This window comes from Malurus melanocephalus, unplaced genomic scaffold (assembly GCF_030028575.1).
Source record: "Malurus melanocephalus ecotype Western Australia unplaced genomic scaffold, MMel_1.1 scaffold_171, whole genome shotgun sequence".
In the NCBI taxonomy this organism is placed as follows: domain Eukaryota; kingdom Metazoa; phylum Chordata; class Aves; order Passeriformes; family Maluridae; genus Malurus; species Malurus melanocephalus.
The window spans coordinates 1,513,269-1,540,681 of NW_026623403.1; the positions used below are offsets into that span (position 1 = coordinate 1,513,269).

At 40.7% G+C, this 27,413-nt stretch overlaps 1 protein-coding gene across 1 annotated transcript; it reads left to right on the plus strand.

Moving 5' to 3' along the window:
* On the plus strand, window positions 1-27,413 carry AZIN1 (antizyme inhibitor 1). The gene is made up of 12 exons (XM_057372463.1): window positions 1-311; window positions 6,048-6,185; window positions 13,647-13,844; window positions 15,880-16,053; window positions 16,319-16,491; window positions 19,862-19,996; window positions 21,516-21,597; window positions 22,408-22,482; window positions 23,596-23,761; window positions 24,286-24,404; window positions 24,580-24,794; window positions 25,428-27,413. Exons 3-12 carry the CDS (start codon window positions 13,743-13,745, stop codon window positions 25,537-25,539), a joined length of 1,353 nt encoding a protein of 450 aa, XP_057228446.1. The 5' UTR covers window positions 1-311; window positions 6,048-6,185; window positions 13,647-13,742; the 3' UTR covers window positions 25,540-27,413.

Sequence of the window (27,413 nt, forward strand, 5' to 3'; positions counted from 1 at the left end):
AAGCGCTGCCGGCAGCGGCCCCTTCTCCTCGCCCCATCTCTCCGCTCGCTAGTAGCTCACCMGGCCACGCTCCCGCCTCCGCCCGCCGCCGCCGCAGCCCCTTGCCCTCTCCGGCTCTGTCTCTCTCCGCTTGTGCTCTCTGGTCCCAGCGCTGCGCTGCGCTTTCCCTGCCGGCCGCCCCCGCAGCCTATGGCCCTGGAAGGCGCCGCTGTCGCCGCCTGTATTTCTACTGTAGGTTCCCACATCCCTCTTTAAAAATTCCGCCTAAAAAGAGAAGACGATTTACCAAATCTTTCGGGCCGTTATCTCACGTGAGTACCGGAGCGGGGGTCCAGGGGCTCTCGCCGCCCGCGGGGGAGGTGGCGAGAGGGACGAAGGGAGGGAGAGAAGCAGCGGCGACGCCCACCCTGACCTCCGGAACGGGCCGGGGCGACCCTGGACCGGCGGCGGGCGGGAGCGATGGGAGCTTCCMCCTGCCCGGGGCCTGGGGCTCGAGGCAGTGCAGGAAGGGACGGGGAGCGGTGGCTGTGGTGCCCGGAAAGGGCGGAGGGGCACCCGGAGGGCAGTACCGTTGCGGTGACTACTGGGGAGGTTTGGGGATGGGGCCCCTTCGTCCCGCTGCCCTTTCCCCGCCCGGCGGCGTGGGGCGAGACCGGCTGCCACCGGCGGCAGCAGATGGAGAGCGGCGGCATGAGTCAGAGCCGAAGCTCGCCCTGTCCCCCGGCGCGGCGGGCGGTGCGGGGCCGCAGTGCGGGGGCCGAGCGGGCGGGCAGCGGGACCCCCGCACCCCGGAGGGTGGCGGCGGCGGCGGGTCAACGGCCGCCGCGCTAACATGGCGGACAGCGCTGCGTGCGAGCGGTGACGGGGCGGGAGCGGAGGCCGGGCGTCGGGTCGAGCGCTGCGGCGGTGCCGCCGATCCCCTTCTCCCGCAGTCCCCGGGACGCGGGAGGGCGGCGAGGCCGCTGGCTCCGCGGGCAGCGGGGGCTCGGCGGCCGCCCTAACATGGCGGATTCCTGCGGAGGGGGGCTGTGCGGTGTCTTCCCCCTCACAGCCAGGGCAGTGCCCGCGGCTGGAGAACTGTGCCCGCYGGGCGCTGCTGTCCTCGCCGGGCTCCCCTGCTTGGGAACGGGGGGCGAGGGGCGTCCTCGCCTGGATCCGGCAGGGAGTGGGAGTGCCCAGTGCCTTGTAGCAGCTGCCTGGGCTGGGGAGCACAGGCTGCGCTGCGGGTGCCGTAGGGTCCCTTTTGGCGTGTGACCCACACGCTGGAAGCTCTCCTRAGCCCGGGGGGAGCAGCCGTGTGTGACCGGCTTCGGCGCTGGGCAGCCTGACGCGGRCAGAGGCTGGAAAAGTGCCGGTGGCATGGCCGCGGCGTCTCCTCGCCTGCTTCTCAGGGGCCATGTTGTGCTTCTGTGAGCGTGATTATCCATCCGGGCTCCCGCTGCCATGCTCCACTTTCCCCCTCACCTGAGCTGCGCCTGCACCAGGCGACCTGTTCCCCTCGGCATGGAGAACAAGGGCCACGCCGAGGAGCAGGGTGGCAGCGCCGGCTGTCAGAGCAACGCACGAGTTTTAAGGGTATTGCACAAGTGACGCTTTCCGGAACAAGTCGCCTTCGCGCAGAAGGGCCGTGGGGTCACCCGGCATGTGGAAAGGGAGCCCTTCCCTCCCGTTAGCAGTCCCCTGCCTTTGCCCGGGATGTTCTCTGGTCATCTCACGGGCGCTCGCTTTCCCCCTCCCCCTGGTCAGRCCCTTAGTGTAGCAGTAGCAGGTTTGATGCCGCCGGTTCTTTTGGAGGTTTCTTGGTTGAGCTTCAACCTGCTTGGCTGCCTCTGCCAGCGTATTGTGGTCCGTTTGGCCACTGCTTTACTAGTGGCTTTTGGAAAGCATGGAGAAGAGAGTCTGGTTCCTGCTCAGCTGCCAGTTGAATTCGTGTGTGTAAAGAGCGTGCTCSTGAATGTTGGGGTATCCGGAGAGTGTGTGTGTTGGCTGCAGTGCCGTTCCATGTTTGGTAGGAGGTCAGCAGAGGTGTGCATATCTAGTTATAGTGGTGAGAGATCAGCAGAGGTGTCTGTTCCTGGTTGTAGGGGAGCTGAAAGCACAGTGAGCGAGTGGGCCGGCTTCATGTGTGTGTAAGTGGGACGRTGCAAGTGCAGGATCGTGGTGTGGCTGAAAAGGATGTTATTATGGCTGGATACTAGACAGCACTGCAGGTCTTTTCCAGTCATCAGTCTGAATTCATTCTGAGCCCATGAAGATTCTTGTATGTGCTAGGAGGGTACCTGATTGTGGTGAAAAAGGAAGAAAGTGAGCTTAAATTTTCCTTTGAGCCTTTCAGAAGTGTCTCTCCTACACTGCAAAATCCTGCATAGCTGCGTTGAGCCTATAGGCAGGAGAAGYTCTGTATTTCAGACCTCTGCAGCAGTCTCCCTTGAATAACCAGGATACAATTGTGTAGTCCCAGTCGGTTATAGCCACCCTGAATGAAAACACTGTGTGACATCCAATAAAGCAATGTAGACCTGCCTACTCAKCTAGTCAGATGCGTGACTGGGTCTCTTGTGTGGCGGTGGGCTGGGGATAGTCCTGCCCCACTTCTTCTCCCCTCCCCAGCTGCTGGATTTTTTGTCTCTGAAGATACTGCACTTGCCCGCTATTATTCCCTGGATAAACGTGGGAGGCAGTAGTGCTGGGGGGGAGTTGGGGGTTGTGAATAATGGTGATGGTAGGAGGGGTTTGTTCCAGTCAGGACTGGTCCAGTCTAGTTCTTTCCTTCCTGTCACCGTATGAACAATGCTGCTGCTGCTGTGGCTGATGCCTGTGACAAGGCAGCCCCTTGCCCGCATGCCTCTGGCTGTGGTGAGCTCCCTTCTCTGCCTCCTGTGGGCCGTGTTCCCCCGCCAACCCCAGCCAGCCGGCCTGATCTCCCCCATCCCTCCTGCTGGGCATTGAGCTCCAGGGCAAGGCTGCTAAACCCCAGAAAAAGGAGGGTCTTTGGGAGGGGGAGGGTGTTGTTTGGTGGTGAACRGCTGTGGGAATGTTTCTCCTGTGGGCACAGTTTTACTGGAGGCAAAAGGCAGGATTACTGCCTTTCAGCATTGCAGCCTGCCTCTGCACCCACAGCTTGTGCCTCTCACTGTTCMCTGGAAGGCTGGTGCAGGTATGTGATTGCGGCAGTGCTGGGCTGTATGTTGTGGAAATGATTCCATCTCTCCAAATTAAAGGGCAGACAGAGTGCTCTGGAAGAGAATTAAGACTGACCCTTCCTGAAAGCARGGCTTAATCGTATAATGCGCTAATTTGGGTGTAATGGTAAATTTCAGCTCTACTGTTGATGTAGCACAGGAGCTAAGAGTGTGGTTGATGGGAGGATTCCTCAGGGACCTGTTCTTCCTTCAGGACCTGCTCCCCTCCAGGGATTCACTTGCCACAGTGTCTTCTCCCTGATCTGGAAGAGGCTTACTGTAACTCAAAAATACCTGGGTRTTTCTGTGGACCAGTGTAACTTCGGTGCCTTTGAGTCTGTTACTCAGTGTAAATGTGCAAGGTCATTGTAATKCTAGATTTTTAAGGTTTGGTTAATGAATATTTTCGCTCAAGCCATTAAAGGGTCTCTTCTCAGAAACAGATGCAGTGAATATTTTTTTAAAGAAACTGAATTCATGACTGCTTCTGTAGGCCTATTGGCATCATACATAGGGAGCTGAGGGGGGGCAGCAAGCTGGAAAAAGCTCAGCCCAACTGGTCTGCTGGGCACTCATAGGGCGTTCTGCAGGGATACAGGTGTTTTGACAAAATTCTGTGCTGTGGACAACARCTCCACAACTGGGAGCTGATTTGGGTGGTCAGGTGAATTGTGCCTGTTGTTGCTTGAGCTGTAGTCAAAGTTTAGGCACCTGCTAGTAGAGTATACCAAGAGGCGAAAAATAAGCACATGCATGTAGGTGTCAATATTATGAGTATTAAAAGGCAGAGCTAACTTGCTGATGATTCCTGCAACTCAAAGCTCGCTGCTTAGCAAAGAATACTTTTACGCCTACTTCAAAACCCTTAACCAAGGAAGGCTTTATTGTGGCTGGTAACATATGCAATTCCCATAAAACTCTGTTTGCCTGTATGGGTTGTGGGCATCGAATGTACTTCTGCTTAAAATGGTGGCGACACTTCYGCCACTCTATAGCAAACTCCCTCTTTCTGTTCTATAGCAAATTCCCTGTTTCTGCTGGTTGAAATACACTGGAATGACTGTGATTGGAAAGGCTCAACTTTTATCATTTTCCTCTGAATGTTTAGAATTGACAAACCTGCAGAAAAGAGAGCAGTCAGGCTATTTTGTAGRTATGTTTGTGTAGATCCTTTAGATAAGTAATTCTCATTTAAAAGAAATTTTGAAAGACAGAACGTGGCACAGCTCAAAGTTGACTACTGCTCCAGAAAATGGTCAGGTTTCATTCCACACGAACTTTCACTGTAAACTTTCCTTCTTGGGACATGTGAAACTATTGGCATCATACTGCAGGTGATAGTTGGCTGAAGCATGGCATTTTAAGTTTTGCATTGAAAGTCATGTGCTCTCACTAGAACTATTTGTGTTTAATGCCTTTCTTGGCTACAAAGGTAAACCTAATTCATATAACTGGAAAATTTGTATTAATTATTGAGTATAATCAGAACAGCAGTAGGAAACAGTGTAACTACTGGTTAATTTTGAAAGTTGGCAACACCTTCTGTTAGTAAAACTGTTGTGTGCAGAACTAAATGTTACTGACTTCTTGTTTTTGTGAAAGAGAAGACTAAGATTAAATAGAGTGCAAATACATCTATTCTAGCTGGCAAAATTTTATAATACCTCRATTTTGAAGCACCGAGGTTTGTTTTTAATGTTGCATGCTAGTGAATGCTAATTTATGTGGTAAAGCTGCAGGGAATGCTCTGTGAAGTTGATTGAAAGTTACCTCAAGTTGCATTACCTCTGTGTGTTATGCAGTACTTAATAGCGTGTATTAGTTTAGTTTTCCAATAGCAAGAATAAGTGGAAAAGTACATTTCAGGAGTTTCTTTAACTAACATGGCTGTGAAGGTGATCTTTTGTGTTGGGTGTCAAGTCAGGCTTTTATAGTCAGCCCGTGTAGTAKCATTCAAATAATGAAAGTAGCAAAGGTTTATTTTTACTATAGGTTGGTACATTTTGTGTTTCATGCCGTATATCACAGTGTATTTGTAGAAACTTCGCTGTACATTGGTTTACATGTGACCAGTTTGGTAGTATATTAAAATCCATGAAAATTATTTTTGTTTTTAGGAGGAATAACTTCTCAACAGGACTAATGAATGTTTCCTTTGACTGCTTTTATGTTCATTGTACTGGTTTGTGTGATTGCTTTATGTTGAGTAAGCTAGCCTTGTACTTCAAAATTCTGCTTTGGTGATGTGTACTAGCCTTTAAGGGCCAGCTGAAATATTTCCTCATTCCTACAGGCAAGCATAAGTTTCTTTGTTTTTGCTGTCTTGGTTTTTTTTTTTTTTTTGGATTTGTCTGTGTGGTGTTCAGTTTCACTATATAAAGCACTATTTTTCACCCACATAGCTTTTTCACCCACATGCCGTGTTCATTCACAGCAGAAGGAGAAAGAACGTGGCAAGGGAATTCTAAAATAGAAAGGAAGTGGGGAGGGGAAGAATGCAGTGGTTACAGGGTTAAAAACACTTCTGGGACAGTAGTCCCGTATTAAGGCATACTACCCTATAGCAGGATCATGTAGAACTCTTTGCCATTACTTTTGAAAATCTTCCAGTTGAAACTGTGAAAGATAAGTACAAACAAGCAGTTTAATGTGTTTTAGCAGTTCTTTGTATATCTGACTTGTTCTGGCTCAAGGTTTATATTAACTCTTGAAAACTGCGTGTTTGATGTGATTATAAACATGGTGGGGTGGTGCAAACCTCTTTAAAAGCACTACTGAAAAGGCATTTGTTACATGTTTTATGATAAAGCTTTTATTCTGTTCTGGCTATGAAATTTATTTTTTGTGTATTTTTTCTCCCTACAGGGCAAAATCTCTGATCAAGTTTACAACTATCCAGAGGGCTTAGGAGAAGTGCTTTATAGAGAGCAGTTCGACTTCAACGCTGAGCCACCTTGGGAACCTAGCTGATGATAGTAGGGTTCCATCTCCTAACTTGTCCATGTAAGTGTCTCTTCATCTGTACACMGGAGGATAAGCACTTGCAAAAATACAACTTGTGTTGCCTTTTCGATAGGCCACATAACTGTCTCGATGTAGATTGTTGAAAAACATAGGACTTTGATTCAGGRTGGGGGGGACTGTAAATTTTACTCATCTAACACCTTTCTCAATACAATTATCTGATGGAGTTCTACAGTAAATTTAGTAAATAGGGTTGTTGAATTAGGGGTGCTGGCTGCAGAAATCCTAAAATAAAATGCTGTAACTTCAGTGTCTCAGTGGTAATTCTGTACTCATGAAATGGACTGATGACAACATCAAATTGTGACTTGCTGAGTACTGTATGATTTCTTTAAGTAGTTTATACTGAAGTAGTTAAAATCTGCTATTGTGAACGGTAACTCAGGCTGATCATGAAGGGTGTGCCTTCCCAAATGCCTGTCTCCATTATTTGCTAATGACTACCCGCTTCCACAAATAGTTGTAGTGGGGTTATGGTAGAATGGGAATTTAATGTTGTATGGAAAATGTGTACCAATTACAAATGCCTTTAACTTTTGAAGTGGCCAATAATTATTAAAGAAAAACAAGACCATGATAATGGAAAATAAATGAATGCTCTTAGCTGAYCTTAAGGAGCACAGAAAATTCTGAAATGTGTGTGATTATCATGCTCTGTTTACTTAAAGTAGTTTTATGTGGTTTTTAACAATAGCCTTAACTCAGATACTACAAATGCATTTAGGCTGACTATACAGTATTTATACAGTATTACTTTTTTCCTGTCTAGCCAAAGGCATTTTTGTTTGGCTTAGTACCTATAAATTATATAATGCTTTTTAATGGAGAACTTGCAAATGGTTAAGTACRTCTTACAAAGCCAGGTACTTTTTAAAGACCACAAAGATTCCAAATGCCAGCTGTATTAGTATGCTTCCTAATAAGGTACTTAACATAGATAAACTGGCTCTTTGAAAATACCGCAATAGCTGAGGCACAGGATGAGCTTGGTTCATCATGATTTCTGGCTTTATCTCCAGAGATTGTGTTTGATTTGTTTAAAACTTACTGAGTTAACTGCATAAATCTGGTTTGTTGTATTTAAATACTCTATGCCAGTGAATTCAGTTAACACTGAGAATTTTCTGAATATCACTGTTGTGTTTTAAGGGTGGTTTTTATAAACAAAATAGTTGAGATAATTACTCTAGTTAAAGTTTCGGTTCACTCTTGTATRTGGGTAGAATGCTTGCATGACATGTTGCACTTGAACAGGAGTTTAAAGTAGTAAAAAGGCTATACTGAATAAAGTATAAAATCTTAAGATACTCAAGTGCATTTTATTTTCTAAAACTGTTCTGAAGAGAATTTTGGCTGTGACGAGTTCTTACTCTTAGAGGTGAAGGCTGTTCTGGTACCTTTTTTGTGGTATTTCTTTGACTGGTAGGCACCACTGGTAGGTGGTGTGACAAGTAGTACAAGGTATAGTTTGCACTAGAATGGAAATGCCACTGGATTTGCTTYATTTGCAGCTGAATGTTCAGATAATGTGTGTTTATTGTGAGCTTAGATCTGTTATGTGTTCAGCAATAATGTACTGTACACATGAGAAAGTAATTCAGTATTGAATGTAGTGGTGATGTAGGTAGCAGTAGTGTTTGCCCGGAAATCTGTACCTGTTTCGGTATGCTGAAGCACAGATCATTGCTTCAAACACACTAAGGTGTAAGTTAGAGAGCTAAGTGTTACTTTGAGTCTTGTTCAACTTTCTAAGTGATTTAATGGGAAACAGGTCAAATGAGCTTTAAAATATAACTGTAATGTTATGTTCTAGTAGTGTTAAAATAAAATCTTGTCTGCAGGTGTACTTAGATTTCCATTAAACCCACTTCCTTTTATAATTTTATCYGCTTTCTCCTTATGTTACTGTTACACTGGCCAGGGAAAGACTTGGGGTTTGTTCTGTCGGTCCCTCWAGCTCTGACTCTCTGAGCAGCCTGGCAAGTGTGGCTTGAAGCCTTGTTCCTTTAAAATCTCTTCTAAGATTTGAGAATGGGAATGATGGGAATTAGCAATGTGAGTCTGATCTATTAACAAGCTCTGCCTATGCTAAGTGGAAGCAGTAGTTATCTGGAYTGGCTAACTTTGAAAGCTCTCTTGACTTTGTGCAAGTGGAGCTGCTGGGATTTGGGRAACAGGAGGGCTGGGAATTAGCAGTCTTAGGAGGCAATGGGGAGACCAAATACTAACACTGACTAAGCAAGTAAGAAGATAATATGGGGAAGTGACGTTTGCACTGTTGKGAAAGAGAAGTGCTAGTCTGGAACCACAGAAATATATGTGCCCTTAGAAGAATAACCATTCTTTTGTAAGCTTTGTGAGCTTATTGGGTCTGAATAATGTATTCAGACCTCAGAAACACACCACGAGGTTCTTGTTCTGTAGAAGGTGTTGGATGGGGCATTGTTTTTTCAGTATCTACCCCCATTCCTTGCTTCAGCAGAATTGTTCTTGCTACATTGCTCATTTAACTGTGTGGGATGCTGCTGAGAGAATAGAGTAGGATGCAACTGACCCAAGCTGTACAGGTATCCTACTCATGATCCTCAGTGGATTTGTACTGAGAGGTAACTTGAGTAATGCAAAAAAAGACACCTACTTTGGCATTTCCATAAGCTGGTTAGTGGCTGCCTTCAGCTGACGGCATTACAGTGATCCAAGTTAGTGAAACAGCAACTTGGAATATTTTTTTTCAAATATATTCCCATTGTAAATAGGTATTTACTGCACTGAACACGGAGGACTCATTTTTCTGCTTTTCTGGTTTGTCTGTTCTGTACTGAATTGCCAATGTCAGAATGGGGTTTTTATATTTGTTACCCCTAAAGATCCAGTATTGCAATGAATGAGAGATTAATGTGGTTTTACTCCGTTATGATTTTTGCATCAGCGTAATTATTATTTCAGAAATATTTTTGTTTGATAAGATGTGGTTGAAAGGCATTATTTGGAGCGTGTTTGGTTCGCAGAAACTTTCTTTGCAGAGGAAATTTTTAACGAAAGAACCAAACCTGTAGGTATTAGGGGTTTTTAAAATTCTTTTCTTAGACCAAACAATACATAGTTCAGACAATGCAAAGAAAAAAAAAAGTGAAAATTGTATGTGTTATGGATGCTTACATATGACAAGTATGTGTTTAGACTCTGTTCAGAAAATTTTCATTTTCTTTTATTCCAGATGTCTGCAGTAATTGCAGTGTTTAAATATGTACACTTTTATCTTAGAGTTCTTCATCTGGGAAGTCATTGTGTTAAACTGTAAAGAGCCTGAGGATGTAACGCTTACTTCAAAGAAAGCAATTACATGCCTATGTAGAAGTCTCATACCACTTGACAGCTTTTGTTTGACTTAAAATATATGTCCTGGAGCATTGTGCAGACTAACATTTCAGGTGCGAAAATGGGTGGTGCTACCACACCAAGTCTGTCAAATAATGGCTTGCAGGAAGTCAGCATTTCCAGCAAGGAACGAACTCTGTACTCTGTTGATCTCTGACTCATCTTACAGACATAAAAAACCTCCCAAACCATCCTTTAGCTTTCCATCTGCCAGTTTTGTCACTGAATCTCCTCCCTGCTCAGGAGGGGTACCAGTCAGGACAGAATAAGGTGATAGCAGAGTCTCAAATCCTGCTGTAAGGTATTAACCCCTTAAGGGAATGTTTCTCAAGTATCCACTMTCTACAGTAGATAAATCAGTACTCCTAGGAATTTGCTTTTTCCTTGTAGAATATTGTTCCTATCCTTCCTATCAAGACTGAAAAGATACAATTTATTCAAAAAAGGGAAATTGGACAGTAGTTGTTAAACAAATGTTAGCTTTTTTGTTCTACTAGAATAATTTCATTGAATGGAAAAGCTTCTGTGTCTTGGATGTGCTTAGAAAAAGCAATCACTGTTTAACAGCCCAGGAAAGGTTATACCAGGTTGCTTATGGTTTGTTGCAATTTATGTCATTAAATCTCTACTGGCATATATTCCTTTGGGTCCTGCCTCTTGACCATAAGACGCTTTTTTGATGAATCAACAGGAGACAAGTCTGGTTTAGGAAAGAATCTTCATCAAAACTAACTTGCTTAGATAACTTACTAGTTCTTTTTACTGGTGGTGGGTTTGAGGAGTTGGTGGTAAAGAGTCCTTCTTCCCCCCATGCTTCACTTAAACTTGTTCTCCCCTTCCTTCCCACATAGTCTCCCCAAAATTAAAAGGGTAGCTTTGAAAGGGAAGTATTCTTCTACACCATGTATGTGGAAGCTATGGACACCATAATAGTCATTAACTATGAAAAAAGCATTTCTTTTTAAGAGTACTAAACAACCAGCTTAAATCTACACCACTGTAATCCAGATGAACACCACACTCAAGGAGGAAAAATGTGTAGTTGGTTAAATTGAGCTGCTTCATTTGAAATACAAGGTACAAGCAATTAGCTGTGTGTGTGTCTGGTGAGTCTAAAATCTGTTTCGGCCTGGAACTGGTTCCAGTGGGTGTGCTAGGACCTTCCAGCAGGGTAGATCTGGGGTGGAAGGGGSTCTTGACTGTTGCACACTTTAGAGTGTAGGAAGTGGCTTGTAGCATGAGAAAAGATCTCAACCAAAAATTTTAAATCTAGCTAAGTAGTACCCTTGCATATACAGTAATTCCTTAAAATGCTTTGGTTTTACCTTCAGACTTTTTGAAATATAATATGTCAGAGAATTAAGAGTTGGCTAATAAGAGATCAGAAACATAGGAATTGCCCAACTTCAATAAACAATAAAAAGCTCAGATGTGAGGCTTCTGCCAGCCCAGTGGCTTCCAACGTATGTGCAGTTACAGGTACTTACAGTGTGTATTGGTCAGGTGTAAATGGGGAGGGGAAGGACAATCATGGAAGCTCATCCTSTATGGTTTGTGTCAAAATGTAGTTGTGAAGTTTCCTTGAACATCTGAAGTTATAGGACATATCAGGTGTCCTGAAAAATCCTGTAGATTTAGATGCAATACAAAACRKATTTGAAAAGTTTTGACACCACGCTGTTTCATGAACYGATTAAAAMAGTTGGAGTTTTTTGAATGATTAATAGATTTCTACTTTYGGATAATCTGCTAAAAATAGAAATCACTTTGTTCTTTCAAGTRTCCACTATGGTTTCCTTATTCCTCTCCTCAGTTTTTGCTCTTATTGTAGGAGAAAAGCTTTATGTGTTTATTACACAACCAGCAAGTTCCTAAGGATGCATAAAGTACTTTAAACTTGATTAAGCATTAGACTGCTAAAGTCGTAGTAGAAAAAAAATCTTGTTAAAATAAATAAACTCTGCTGTTAGGTTTCTTTTTTCTTTGGATCTTCATGGCTGGAATACTCCAGAAWTATACCAATTTTTCAATAAAATGTTGATGTCAGCATTTCTTTCTGGGGAGAAAAAATATCTAAACCTTTTTGGTCTCTGAAAACCGTGGATATTTTATGAGGATGACTGTGGTGTTCAGTTGATTGATTCTAAGGCAAACTTAGTTCACAAGTTTGTCTTTAGTGGTGGTATTTTCTAAGGAGTTTYAGCAGTTACTATGGTGTCTACCACCTAGTCATTGTTTTTATAACTAATTAAATCCTTGTATCAATGTGATAATTATCTTGCTCTTCTGTAATTGTTTTGGATCTTCAGGATTCCMTTTAATAATCATATGACTCACATATGTGTGAGACAAGTATTTTTTACCCAGTGTACCTGTCTTTATCATTCAGCTTCTAAACAGAATTGAATATTCTTGCTGCCACTGAGTTAGTTCACCTGGAAGTAAATTCCTCTTGTAGGAAACATAGGGGGCATGTTTGAGTTGTGCAGAAAGCACATAAAACCTTGCTGGCTCCTTTCCCATTATTTGGCATGATGACAAGCAGGAGCAACTGCTGCTTAGTTGTGGTAATATTAAACTACAGCAAAGTAACTTTGTTCATATTGTTGACAACATTAACCAAGCCTATGTTGCAAATTGTCGATTTTTTTTTTCTTTTTACTGTATGGAGGTGGTGGATGTAACATGAGACAGAGTTAATACCATGGCCTTGCGACAAATTTTGAAGCCAAGTGAAGCCAAAACTATCATAACTTTTATGATCCTAATGAARTATTTTTGGCTTACAGCTGTAATGTTTGTGGTTTCTATAAACATTTCTAATTAGAAAAAGAATTCTGCTATTGTAAATGTAAGTACAGGTGGCTTTAGAAAACAACCATCACTTTTTTACAAGTACCGTRCAACTTCTGTTGAGAGATAAGAGTCTTAGGTATTCATTTAGAGAAGGAATGGAGTTAGCTAGCTRGTTTTAGTCAGTCTTGTGTTAGTCATAAAGATGATGCTTGAAACAAAAAAGTGGTCAGTGGGTTGATGTTAAAATAATAAGCTGCTTTTAAACCAGATCCACAACTCTAACTGAATGCARAGTGCAGATTGTTGTATTCATCAAGTGAGGCAAATGAAGGTATTTAATCAGCTGTTGGTAATTTTCTACTGTCTGCTGATTTTTACTTGTGATTAAGTAGTTAATCTGTGTTCTGAGACTATATTTGACAGTGTTTTCAGTGTTTGGACTTGGATTCAGGTTGTCTTTTGGAAAACACTGCTTATAAACTACTAACTACTAAACTAATTTGCAGTAAACATCCGAGGATAAGCAAGATGCAAATAGAGTTAGACTGTAGCTGYTACTTTATTTAAATAACAATTCTACTTACTAAGATTATCACTTCTAAAACTACTTCWATCCTAGTGGCTTCTTTTTATTAATCTCTGTTGCAATTAAGGTTTTAAAGTATTGTAGGTAATGTGAACACAACAAAGTAAATGGCATGTAAATACAGTGTGTAAATGCAGTGGTTATAAATTGGCGTCAGAAACCTAGAACATTAACACAAATATTGATGCTAGCATTTAATCAATAAGCTACAAGTTTTTTATAAGAAATTCAGAAATAGTCTTTTACTGAGTGTCTTCCAGTTGCACGCTTAAATGCCAGCATTGCTTAAGATGCTGTKTAAGATTGAGAAGAGCTGAGCTGAGGCATTTGTACGGTTGAGCTGCACTTGCAGTATTTTCATAGTTTGCATAAACTCAGTGCAGATCACTGTGCATACAGTCTGGAATTCTTCTCAAGARCAGCTTGGCATCAGCTGTTTCTGGAAGTTAATATCAGGTTTAAAGTACACAGCTTCTGTTTTTTTCTTAGCCTCAGTAGAATTGCTCTGTCCTTATCCCTGACAAATGGAGGGTGAGCAGAGTAAAAACATCTTTGGTTTTTGTAGAGGGTGTGTTACTGTTTGTAGGATGTCAGGTGCAGAAAGCTCTGATTTTTAAATAGCAGCATAGTTAGTATGCTTTGGGCYTCTTTTTCCATTGACACATGTTTTCTTTGTACAGTTTGTTGCATAATTTAAGGACCCGGATCTAAGGCTTGGAAGCCCATCCCTTGTGTTTCTTGGTTTATGACTGTCGGCTTTGTGGAATACGGCTGAGATGAAAGGATTTCTTGAGGATGCAAATTACTCCATTGGTCTGTTGGATGAAGGAGCAACTCTTGCAGATGTTATTGACAACTGTATTTATGAACATACTCATGTAAGTTTGCTTTCCAAATCTTTTGATTTAGTTCTGCAAGTCTTCAAACTAGGTCAAGGTATTTTAGGGCTGATGAACTGACAGCAACAGAACAGTCAGCTATGCCTCACTCACCTTGTAGTTTCCTCTTCTAATTCTGCTTCTTTGCTATTTGCTTGCTTTGGGCAGAATTCTGTTGGGGAAATTTGTACATCAACTCTTACTTCCCTGAGTGAGGCTAACAGGAAAGTAGTCTGGCTGATTAAATTAAATACAGCTTCCCATTTCATTGTTTCAAGAGATTTTATTAGCAATGGTGTTTAGGTCAGGCATCTGAAATTGTGCAAGTGGGTATGTTCAGTTAAAACCTTTTTTGCTGCTGTTCTTTCCCTGAAAATATGGGAGAGTTTCAAGGAATATGTTTACTGACCCAGTTTAAAGCCATGTTTAAAATTTCTGTKGGCCATCATGGTTTATATTTATACATCTTCCTGTTGCCCTTCTCCCTGCTGGAAACCCTGGTACGAGCACATTGTGAGGTGCTATATTTCAAGACAAACTGGTCTAAAAGCTACTGAAATTTAGCGACCAACTGGAAGCAAACTTGAATATTCAATTCTGTGTATGCAATAGTCATTTTTTGGAATAAGGCTTCACTCATTTGTTAGGAGGCAGGAAGATGTAACTTTTGTTTTGTAGGTGAAGCTGTAGAAAGAGCAAGCTTTAAAAAAGGTTTCGTTAAGCAAGTCCTGTATTCTTCATATGCCATACCTGTGAGTTGCTCACTTTTCCCTTGGTTTATCAGARCTAATATTCATGTGCAARTGCTCAACTATAGTACAGCAAATAGCTAAATTCCATGGCCTTCTGAACTCAGGTGTAGGATTCCCAAATCYTGATTCCTAATATTCTTTTTCTGTCTAGCAAATAAATAGGTAAACTACTGGCAACATGTCATGTCTCCAACCACTGGCTGGCTCACAGAGGATAGCTGCCTCCTGCTGCTTTCATTTACTCCTTTAGCTCAAGGGGTAGAGGCCTGTGCCATGGATCTAAAGCTCCAGATCCCATTCCTGCTGGTGACCCGTACAGGGGGTCAGTATGCTTCCACCCGATGGAATTTCTATTTGTGTTTTTTAAACAGAAATAAAGACTTTGTATACAATAAGCCACAACATATCTAGTTKCAGATGTGCAAAAGTCAGGTGCTAGAATTAACATTTGATGAACAGTCTTGATTCAGATCGATCATATATTTTGTGATGGTCTTTAATTGATATACAGTAGGCCATTCACTTACAGTAATTTTATTGAGTGGACAGTATGACRAATCTGGAATGATCTGTTTGCATTTTGATCCACTACACCACATCATGACTTGACATTGAGAAAGACTGTGTTGTAATAGATGTGCAAAGGGAACTTAACAGTTCCAGAAAGGTGTGCCTTTTCTTAAAGATCATGTACTTGATTCTGTCACCTTTAGCATGGATTCTCGTTCTTAAAATTCTTTTTGAACTTTATTCTTCACAAGATGTGGAGAACAGTCWCAAACTTGACTTCCTGAATTAAAATATGATCAAATTTTCAGTAAAACAAGCTATTAGCTGGATGTTAAAATAATGTTAGTGCATCAGATTTTATTCCTTGTAAAATAAGATATAAATTACATTAAAACTGTGGAAGCTTTCATCCCAGTGGATTTTCTTCCTATAAATAGCTGCAGATGAAAATAAAAAGTTGGAAGAAATTTGCAACTTAATTTGTATTTTTAGATAAAATCAGCATTTGGCATTTAAGTAGTATCTTTTATTCTGGAATCTCAGAATATTGTCTAAATAGCATTCATAATATCTCTGAAGTGGTAGGTATTCCCTTTGATTTTTTTTTCTAACTAGTTCAAATTGCTAGGTGAAAGTAAAAACATCATTCAAGGTCAAATCTAAAAGTTAAGAGCAGGGTAAAAAAMGGTATATAATTCTTCTAGACTTTGGGTTGTTTGTTTTGACAGCAAACCTACAATTTCAGACATTTTATTTTCCTGTTCTTTTTGCAGACTGGAAAAAAGGCATTTTATGTTGGTGATCTTGGMAAGCTTGTAAGGAATAACATACAATGGCAGAATGTGATGGCACCAATAAAGCCATTTTATCCTGTAAAATGCAATTCTACTCCAGGTGTACTCGAAATTCTGGGAACCCTTGGCGTTGGTTTTGCATGTTCCAGTAAAGTAAGTTTTTCTTACCTGTGTGCCATATTTTCTTTCATATGTCTGCTGGTTTAAATTAATCTTTTTGGTGTTGAGTGCTGTGATTATAAATAAAATTTGAACTATAAACTCAKTTGTAACTGACTGTTGAAAATCTATACTTCTGCCCTAGAAACAGTAGCTAGTCTTGTCTTTAGTGTGGTAGTAGAGCACATCTGTCTAATAAAAATTCCAGAAAGATGGTGCAGTGCATTTTGTCAAACTCTGGTATGCTCCTGTTTTTCAGTCTGAAATGGCATTGGTRCAAGATCTGGGCATTTCTCCTGAAAACATCATATTCACAAATCCTTGCAAGCAAGCTTCTCAGATCAAGTATGCAGGGAAAGCTGGGATAAACATCATGACTTGTGACAATGATATTGAGCTGAAGAAAATTTCACGTAACCATCCAAATGCCAAGTAAGTGTCAAAATTCTGGTTTTRMTTTTAATGCAGGGGAAACTTAATTTGCCTGTATTCTGGATAGTTTGAGTTGCAAGCAAAGTACCTARCTTCTTTAGTACAAATCACTTGTATCTGTTCTACTCTGTCTCCTTTGAAAGTTGCTTTTTTGCGTCTTTCCCTACTGAGTCTGTTTCCTAATGATAGTAAGATCCTTGGTTTGGGAGAAAGTGATTTCGTAGGGCAATCTTTATGTAAAGGTTTCAGTGATTAAAGTTCAGAAGTCTGGCATTTCATCATCTGCAAATACATCTTTCTCCTGGCTCTGTTGTGGCTCCAGTGTTATCTTTCAGGGAGTTCTGTTTGGATCTTAGAGGCTCTGGCTGAAGTCAGGGCTGAGCTACCAGTGATTGACCATGTGCATTGGGCACACTCTGCAGGTCTATTAAATATACCTACAGGTATTTCCACACAATTAAAACAGTATGATAATTTTTATTCCAGTTCTATTTTTAGTCACTTTGCTATTAACTCAAGTAGAAAAGTGATCAAAGATGATAYTGTGGTTGTTAAATATGACAATTTTATTGCTGCCAATGTATCGCGGTCTCTTGGGCTGGTAGGCACTCATGTCATTTAACATCACATCCCTCACATAAGAATGCTTTTGCTCTGAGCCATGTCTTTAAGAAATATGGAGTCAGAGCCTAAGTGCTTTCTTAGCATGTGATCAAAGATGTAGCTTTCCCATAAATGTCATTGGAGAAACTGAATTCCTGACATCTTTMTGAAGTCCTTGGTTCTAAACAGTCTTCATTAAAGTATTGTGTCTTCTCCCAAAACTGTGGCCTTTTTCTTTGGTTGGGTTTTTTTGGGAGAGATGGGGGGTTGGTATTTGAGGAAGTTTTTTTTGTTTGTTCAAGACTGCAAGATTTAATTTTGCTGTTAATATTGCTGTTGCTGGTAATTATATTGCATGCTCATGGAACTCTGTCAGTTCTTCACATACTGGAGAGGAATTCCTGTGCAAAAATGTTATGTATTATTAACAWTTTTTTCTGAAATTGTTGGCCCTGGTATACTTAGTGCATTTGAAARCCTTGGCAATGCTAAAGCTGACTGCTACCTCATTAGTGTTTTACCCCATTATTCACTGGTGGATTTAGTGTTTTGTAAGTTTTTCTGTTGATTTATTTTCATTATTCTAACAGCCTCTTTTAGAAGATCTTGTCAGTGATAACATCCACAGCAAGAGAAGTTAGGATGYAGATTTTTCCTGAACCAGAGAAACTGTGAATCAGGGAGGCGGGATAGATTGTCGTGAACTAGAGAAAAGCAATATAAACGCTTCTTTTCAAAGATCCCATTGTCTAATATTTGCAAAAATTCCTGTTTACCAAGGGCAAGAAACTCATTTTCTACAAAAGAGCTGCAATTTGATGTCCAAATTTTTTAAAAGTATGATCTCTTATTGGATAGAATTTTTTCCTCATTTTACTATAATTTTATTCAACTGATTTTAATGTTGATGCTCAAGTGACAGTTTTTTTTTTCTCTTCTTGGGCATAGTTTCAAAAAGTCAAAGCCACTATATAGCCTTGTTCTTCCTGTGTGTGGTTTTTAGAGTTGAGTTGTTTGCTTAGATGAAGCCAGTGTGTTTGGCTGGGGAAATCATATTTAGGAAGATGTGATTCTTCTCATTGCTGAAAATTTGTGTAACTGTGCATTAAACTTTGGTAATGGTGGCRGGAAGGGTCTCTTTTTATAACTGATGTTTCTACCTTTGGGAGACTTACCAACTCAAATGATTGCAATTTTTATAAGTATCAACAATTCCTTAACAATAAAAAGCAAAACCAAATCCTAAATGCACACATCACGCTCGAGTCCTGCTGTGACTGGCTGAACCCTAGGAGGAAGGATCCTGCTAGGTTTCTAGAAGTCAGATCTAGTGGTTTTTGCTAGAAAAATACTTGATTCACTTAACTTGCTGCCACAATATGCTGCCATAACAATTTGTCAATACATTTCACATTGGATGCCTTTARGAAGGGGTTTTGACTAACCTTAATGTGAAGTTACAAATCATAGTATTATGGATTTGAATTTTTCTTTGACATTTTRAAGAGTTTGACTTGTAACAACTTACAGCTAGCACATTTTTCCMAATGCTTYASAAAATATTGTCTGACTRCAGATTTTTGGAAGAGAAATTTCTGTTTTAGCAGAGAAGCAGGAAATGAGATGCTAGTCACAGTTTCTCAAGATGAAATGGTATAAATTAAAATTAGCAAGCATTGTTGGGTAACCTGTGTGAGAACTTCAGACTTTTGCTCTTTGCAAAATGCATTTTAAGCACATTGTGAAACATTTGAAACATACATGTAGAAGTTGTGGTAGGAGTTAGGTCAGCTGTAGTGGCTAGGCTCATTTCTGTTTGTTGCCTGTCTTGTAAAGAGCTATGTCATTCTGGGTACAGAGTTTCTTTCCACTTGTTTACATTTCCCATCCTGGTTAACTGCAATGTGCTCTGTCCAGTCTGCATGTATGTCATGACACTACCTCTGTTTAGTTTACTGCATGACTAAATAACTGAGCTCTTGGGTGTGGGGGTAGGATTTTCTCAGTGGAGAGTGTTTAAATTTGTGAGGTTTGGGTGTATGCCTCTAGAGGTTTGGATGTGACCATGCTTTTGCCCCTCAAGTGTTACTTTAACATAGGAAAAGGTCAGCATTGGCATTGTGGTTTGCCAGACCTATCCAAAATGAGGCTTTGACAGATGGAGGAAGATGTCTCACAACATAAGAATGTAAGAGATGGTACTTGCTGCCTCTCTGATCTACAGTGTCCTGGAAGAAGGGGCAGGGAATGGACTGACCACCCCATCCCTTTGTCCTCMGTCTGTGTGCTCAGCCAGAAGGGGAGGTGGTGGGATATGGCCAGGGTGTGCTTTCAGTGTGTCAGCCTGGTGTTCTCCAGATGCTGAGTTGAACTAAATCTGATACATATCTGACTGAAGGGGAACCTCCTGGCTAGAGAGGAGGGCAGAGATGGGAAACATCATTTTACAGTATTACTGGTTTTATGATGAGCCKCACTTTATTAGAAGGTAACTTATTTTTTTTATTACAGCACTCAACAGACTCTTGCTGCCACAAGAGTCTTAGTTGCTGCGTTTCGAAATCCCTTGTCCTTGTTGGCTCCATGTTTTAGCCCCTAATTGCTAGTTTTTTCTCTGTACAGGATTGTTTTTATTAGGTTGCCTTGAWTCATCCATCGATGGAGCTGGAGTATTGACAACATAATCAACACACTTCTGACAGTCTTCAGGCTTCACATGTGCTGATGATGTAAACCAACTGCCCCAATCATCTTCCCCTTCTCTTAGGCTCTTACTGCACATTGCCACAGAAGACATTACTGCTGGTGAGGAGATGAATATGAAGTTTGGCACCACCCTGAAGAACTGTAGGCACCTCATGGAATGTGCTAAGGAGCTGGGAGTCCAAATAGTTGGTGTCAAGTGAGTAACTTCATTGTTCTCTGCTGGCTGAGCAGATAATTCRTGTTATGTACTTAAGATGTAAAATAGAAAAGCATTTTTTTCCCTGCGACGCTATTTTACAGGGTTAAAAAAAAATCAACAAAACCCCCAGACAAACAGTATCATATCAACCTAGAATCACGAGCTTTTGCTTGCAAGCAAAGACCAGTATAAAACAAAGTAACTGTTACAGACATCAAAACAACATGAAATAAAGTATCAGAAATCCTTCTGTCAGTGTGAAYTTATGTTTGGAAGCCGCTCCTGTTCTCTAACTGAACTCTCGAACTGCTGTGGTAACTTGATTTGTATTTTTCCACCAATAAACAGCATAAAAGAAGTACTGGTATAGCATGGAATAGGTTGGACAGTTTGAAGATGAACRCAGGGTCAGATTTTGTAAGAGTTAAGGTCCTATGGCACTCCTTGATCATATCAAGACAAAATATTCGGATAAGTTTTTGACTTGTAGGTGGCAGGAATGAATCCTAGTACTCCAAGTTCTTACAAATGGTGGGTGGTATTTCAATTGAAGGTTTAACAGATGTTTTACTATATGAGAGAAAAATGCATGCACAAGTTTCCTCTGTCTRCCTTCAGCTACAAATCTATCACATGCTCATGACTGTTCTAGGAAAGCAACCAAACAAATCAGTGTGGTTTATCAAAACAATTAACAATGAAAAAATTAAGCTAAATTTTGATTTAAACCACAAATGTTTCGATGTGTATTTGTTTGAAATGGATATTGAAACATAAACRAACTACAAATGTCTTAAAAAATTCAATACATCAGAAAAACATGCCTTTGTATGTCTTTACCAACTTTAATAAAAGTCACGTGACTCTTGTGCATAATTTTTATTTAAATAATTTTAGAACCCTCTTATGGATTCGTGCTAGTAAGTGTGAAAAGTGTCCTTTGCCTSAAAATGGCATTCCTTAAAGGAGCACACTTGGAGTAGAGATCATGGTGACTTGTGTGTGTATAGATACGTGGTCTGTATGATCTGTCTAGAACCAGTAGACCATGCTCTTCTTGAGGAAACCCATGGGAATGCTGGCATTTGTTTTAGTACCTCAGTGACTAACTGCATATGGTAATAATTAAATCTTTTGAACAAGGAACAAGAGGGGATCCAGGAGCTTGTGAGAGGTATCAGTACTTCTCTGCAGCTTTGGCACCTACTGAAGGGCAAATTTTAGCCACTTTGAGTTAAGACTGAAAAATTCAGTAAATCTGTTATTTCTCAAAGATGAGAATATTGTGGGACAGTCTTAGGATTAAGATGAAAACAATCCTCAAGTACAAATCCAGTGGAACAGAAGGCAGTTGTGGTCTGAGCTTATTCTTTGCACAGTTGCTGTATTATCATTTCAGCTTGTCTTGAGACACTTGGTAATGAATTGCTTGTTGCTGTTTTATATAGTGAAACAATTTGCTTGGTCTGAAAGCTGCATTGTTCAGTGTATTAACTGTGTTTTTTATTTSTTTTAGATTTCATGTTTCAGGCTCTTGCAAGGATCTGCAAACGTACATTCATGCTATATCTGATGCTCGATGTGTGTTTGACATGGCTGTAAGTAGATCTATACACACATGCAATTGCTACAGTAGAGGATCCATAACAAACCAACTACATTCTCTCCAAAATAAATCATTGGAGATGGAACTTTTAGTAAGGAACTAAATACTCCATTGTGATGTGTGGTAGAGGTAAAACCAACTTTGTCCTAATTATGGTAATGAATGCTAGCCCATTGACAGGCAGTAGCCTTGCATGCTATTTAAATTAGTTTCCTACTTTTGGTCAAGACTTTTTGATACTCAGATCTCAGTCCTGCAAAGACACAACTGATGCTTTGAAGTTACATTGAAATTGAACAATTGTGTGTTGGCATCTATSATGTTATGAGTAGCTTGTAAACTAAGCAAAAGAATGCAAGTCTCTTTACTATTATTACTGCAGTTAGTGCCTTAGCTGTGGTTGGTAACATGTGGGGGCATTAAAATTGAGGATCTTGCTGATCCTTGTGTAAGTTTATTGCAGTCATCTTGTAACATGACKTGTGAATTCCTAGAACTGCCTGTTGTCAGAATGCACCACCTTGTTCAACAAATACACTGTGAACATAACAAATGCCACAAGATGGGAGTTGATATTGCTGTGGGACTTGCATAGAATGGTGTAACCAGCCTCTGTTGACATCCAGTGCTTTGCTACTAGATTTAATGGGGCTGTACTATGCCCTTACTCGCTCACTAGATGTATTCTGCTAAAAATGTTCAAAAGTGTMGATACACAGAAAACAACCGCAGTAAGGAGCAACAAAAAGTATTTTTACATTTACAGTTCTTCATGTACTTACATTCTGCCTATGCATTTTAGGAAGAATTTGGCTTTAAGATGAACATGCTGGATATTGGTGGAGGCTTCACAGGTTCAGAACTTCAGCTGGAAGAGGTACGCAAAGTGTTGGAAGTTGAAACTTTGAATTTTGAAGAATTTGAAATGTTTAACCTTAAAACTGCAGTTTGAATTGATAGCTGAAACATAGTTGAAGTTCCATGTTGGACTCTGACTCAAGGTCCCAATAGTTGGGTTTGTATTCTTGATCATGGATAGTGTAATCAGTTCATGGAGGTGATCATTACTACTTTTTAATACTGTTCATACTGAGTGAATGCTGATTTAAGTGTGCTACAGATTAAATTGCTGTTTGAAGCATCCCTAGCAATAGTGATTCCAGTCTTTTTGGCAGCTGACTGTTGTTCAGCTGGTCACTTGCATGGTTTGGGACAGGGTAGCTTAGCATGCTTTGAATCATAAACTCTGTTGCTACTGGATGAAAACTTTGGGTATTTTGCTTTAGAACTGAAAGCTAAAGGTCTTGATTTGGCATAAATGCCATTTTTATTATGCAGTGGTCCATAAAACAGGATAATCAGTTGTAAGTAAGTTGTCTTAAACACAGACTCCTTGAGTGCAGGACAGTGAAAGTGATGCAATGAGTTACTAACAGCAATCAGGGCTTTTCTCTCTTAACTGTTATGGTTCTGTTACTTGTCCAAAATATCTGTTAGTCTTCAAATATCTGWTTTAAGAGATTAAACATGGGTATTAAATAATGAATTCTGGTYGTAATGAAAAAGCCACCCGAAAAAGGTGGTTTGCCTGTTTTTGTGGCTTCACATGTCATTTTACATTATCTATTGTGCTGGATGGACCCTGAAGCTACTGGCACAGAGTTGAGTGTACCACAGCTTGAGCTTTGGTTTTGAAGAAAGACTGTATTACTGTACTGAAAGTCTGTAGTACTCAGACTCGGGGTACTCAATCTTCAGTATTTACCAGAATGACCAGTTTTCTTAAATGGTTTTTTGTAAATTGTGGACCTCTGTAAAGGCACTTCTTAGAGAACAGAGGACCAGAGTAAGCATTTGGTGTGCTGACTAGACCTTTTGCTGACTGGAAGAGTGCGTGTGTGTGTGCTTTTGGCCAGCATTCCAAACCGCAACAGTCTGATACATCTATAAGATGAGTTTATTGGTCTTACCTCTGGCTTCAATTTCCTAGGTTAATCATGTCATCAGGCCATTGCTGGATGTCTACTTTCCTAAGGAATCTGGTGTTAATGTGATTGCAGAGCCTGGATGTTATTATGTTTCATCTGCATTTACACTGGCAGTGAACATCATTGCAAAGAAGACTGTTGAGTATGACAAACTTCTTCCTTCTGGAGGTAAGGGTCATGTTTTCTGTATTATGAATCAGTGCAGGTAACTGCCYGCTGTTAGTTGGGATGGGCTAGTTTGTTTATATATTTAATGCATTCCCTCATTCTTGCACTGTAATATGCCTTTTGGATTCTGACTATGTGTTGTCTGTGTATCTCACTGTTGCTGTTATGGGGCACTTCTTGTATCCTTGCAAGATTAAACCTATATCGGGTGCCTCACAGAAGGTGTTAGAAGAACATTTAAAATTTAAAGGACCATGTTACAGAGCAAGCTGCTTCTGTGCTTCTCTGGATTTATAGTCTTAGCAGTGGCTATTACTGAAAATATTAGTTTTATTAAGCCTCACACTTGATATTATAGCTGAATTTATAATCTGATCTCATAGAGATTACTCTGCTTGTAAKTCTCCCATTCGAGTATATACGGAACTCCTTTGTCAGGAGAAAGCAGCTGACTTAAGTTAGATTGCAAAAGGACTACTTATGCAAAATATGCATGCAAGACAACTTCTTCTTTTTACTTTCAGTGGAGCAAACCAGGAATGATGATGAACCAGTATTTACGTATTACATAAATGATGGTGTTTATGGTTCTTTTGCGAGTAAATTGTCTGAGAAACTGAATACTATCCCAGAGGTTCACAAGGTGAGTCCTTCCATATTCTTCAGAGATAAACATATATTCAGTAGACAAGGATAATAAGGACTAACACCTCATACATACATAATTGCGTATTACTTATTAAATTAATCTCCTGTGTATATGAAAATTTATAATTCAAAAAACTGAACCCTCAATTGCCTCAATCATTTCCATATAGAAATACAAGGAAGATGAGCCTCTTTTTGCAAGCAGCCTTTGGGGTCCATCCTGTGATGAGCTTGATCAAATTGTGGAAAACTGTCTTCTTCCCGAGTTGAGCGTTGGAGATTGGCTGATCTTTGACAATATGGGTTCTGGTACCTTAGGTGAACAGTCTACCTTTAACGACTATCAGAGGCCACTGATTTACTACATGATGTCTTTCAGTGACTGGTAAGAAAACTGCCTTGAGAGTGGAAAAGTTGATTTTATTTCCTTCAGAAGTGTACACTTACAAATATAAATTATATTCAATGGCAAATACAGGAAAATGCTGAGTGCAAKAATGTGCCTTTTTAATTTGTGGGGTTTTTTTGTCTCTGTTGTCTGACTGGTGGGATTAAACTGAGATGCATGGTAAAATGCCTGCTTTGCTTTAAGGTTGACAGAGGAAAGCCAAATGCCTGACTAATCTCATCTGTGAGTTCAGTGGTAGCTGTAAAGTCTTTTACTGGCTTGACAAAGGCTGTTCAACATCAACCTTTGAGCTTTCCTTACACAAGTAATTGCAGCTTGTATGTGATGTTGGCACCATCATAGGCAGGAAGGGCAGTAATGCTCTGGTGGTGATGCAAAGTTTGGTAACTGTTCCYGTGCTGAGATAGGGCAGGCCTTGTGCTTTCACCCCTGGAGAGTGGCAGCATTTCTGTGCSTGCCAGGCCCTGGCACTGCTGGGTTCCCTTCTGCTGAGCCTGGGGCCAAGCCATGCAGGGGCAGTTRGCTTCAAACGTTGTGTGGAGGCTAGTTTCTGATGGGAATTTGAACCTGAAAACATGTTATTACAACTCTTGACCTTTTCTGCTGCAGGGATGAGATGCAAGATGCTGGAATTGCTTCAGACACATTGATGAAGAATTTCTTCTTTGTGCCTTCTTGCATTCAGCTGAGCCCGGAAGACCGCTTTTCCACTGCAGCTTAAACAGGCATTAACGCTTCATTTAGACCTGCAGTTGCAAGTCTGTAGTTTGTCTGGTCAACATTCCAATRTTGGAAGAAATGGAACAATCTTGAATTCAGTTCATTCTCTTCAAAACTTGAAAAAATAGTAATAGTAATGGGGACCAGGCAAAACAAGCTACAGCTACAATTCAGTGGGGGGTGGGAGGGTTAGATAATGGTGTCCAAATTTAAAATCAAGTTCATTCAACCCCTGAGCGTTAAATATGCAACAAAATGGATGACTTAGTGGAGATGGAAACCCATCACTTGGGTTCTTCAACAGTTTACATACAAGTACACAGTTTTTATACTAAGGATTCCTGTTAGAAAAGTCTTGTAAAGTTATTGTCTTTTGCCCAGATATATCAAATGTCAGTGGGAGACCAGTGTGACTTCATTAGATGTTTTAGTGTATTTAGAATGTGTAAATTTGTGCTTTGAACTGTAGTTTAATAAATGTAAAATTGCATCATAGTATTTGTTGTATTTGACCCTTGATGTATCCCTTGTATGACTGCAATAAAACTTTGTGTAGATTTTACTGGTTTTCAGGCTAACTTTGGGAGGAACTAGGCAGGTAGCTGTAAAATAGATGTACACATGATTGGTTTGAGAAGCCTTTTCTCTAGCCCTTTGGTTCAGCTTTGTGTTAAACAGTRAAAATTTTAGCATTGATGAATCTGTATGAAGTGAAAGTCATGTAAGTTCCTGGAAGGCTAAAAGGCAATTTGTGGTGTGTTTTTAGAGCATGACCTTAGATTCAGTTCATCACACCAACCAGCTAACCTGCACTAGSCATGGCATGGGTGTGCACGGAGAGGTTGTCTCAGCTCGTTGCATGCAGTGCCCTGAGGCAGCATGGKTTAGTCCAACTCTGCACGTTGTCACAGAACCTTTTGATTCTTTTCTTTAAYAGTGTTTATTTGAGAAGTCTTAACTTTTAACTTCAGCTACTTCTGTAGGGTAGGGCTGCACAAGTCTACAGAAACCTCAAATGCTCTCTTGCACTGGGCTTCATTTAGCTGTATCCATAATGTAAAGGTGAATCAAACTGCTGCAAGTGCAACTGGTCAGAGAATTTCTTTATAATGGTAMTGGAGCCTCTGGATTTCTTCAAGGTCCTTTTCTTATTTTCTCATTTTAACTTTTCCTACTTGGAAACTGGGTGAAGGAGAAGAGGGGGTGTTTAGAGTTTGAAAATTATGTACTGAGGTCTTGATTCTGCAGTCAAAAAGGATTTTTTAAGCCCTTTAGTTGGAGGTAAAATTTCCACCCTTTGGCTGCAAGTGTATTTTACATGAGTGCCAGCTGGTAGGAAATTTTAATTTCTGGCTCTAACACAACAATTTTGTGAAACTTAACTTCTTGAAAGTAAATTCTCAGTTTGGATTTGTCAGAACAGTTTTACAGTGCAGTTAGGAGGTACAAAATGGTTTATGCTTTGGAGATGGAGTCGAAGAAATACTCCTGTAATTAAGTGTGTAAGTGAAAAGGGAGTAATTGATAGGGGAAGCCTGTGTTTTGGTTTGGTTGTGGTTTTGTTTGTTTTTTTAACCTGAAGTTACTAGCTGACCCATGTCAAGCAGTGATATGTGCTTCAGTTWACCTGCTGAGATCTTTCTAGACAAGACAGATCTTTCTAGCCCTGTTGTGTGGTTTTTGACTGAATGCAATCACTGTTGCCTGAGGTTAGATAATCCAGCAGGATTCTGTCATGCAGTGTTTAGGATACTTGTTTTATGTTAGAGATCAATAGAAAACAATTTCTTTATAAATGCAACAGTGGTCAGAGCAAAATTACTTGCTGTACTTGAAGACAGTCTGCTATTAAAGCCAACCTGGAGTCTGAACACA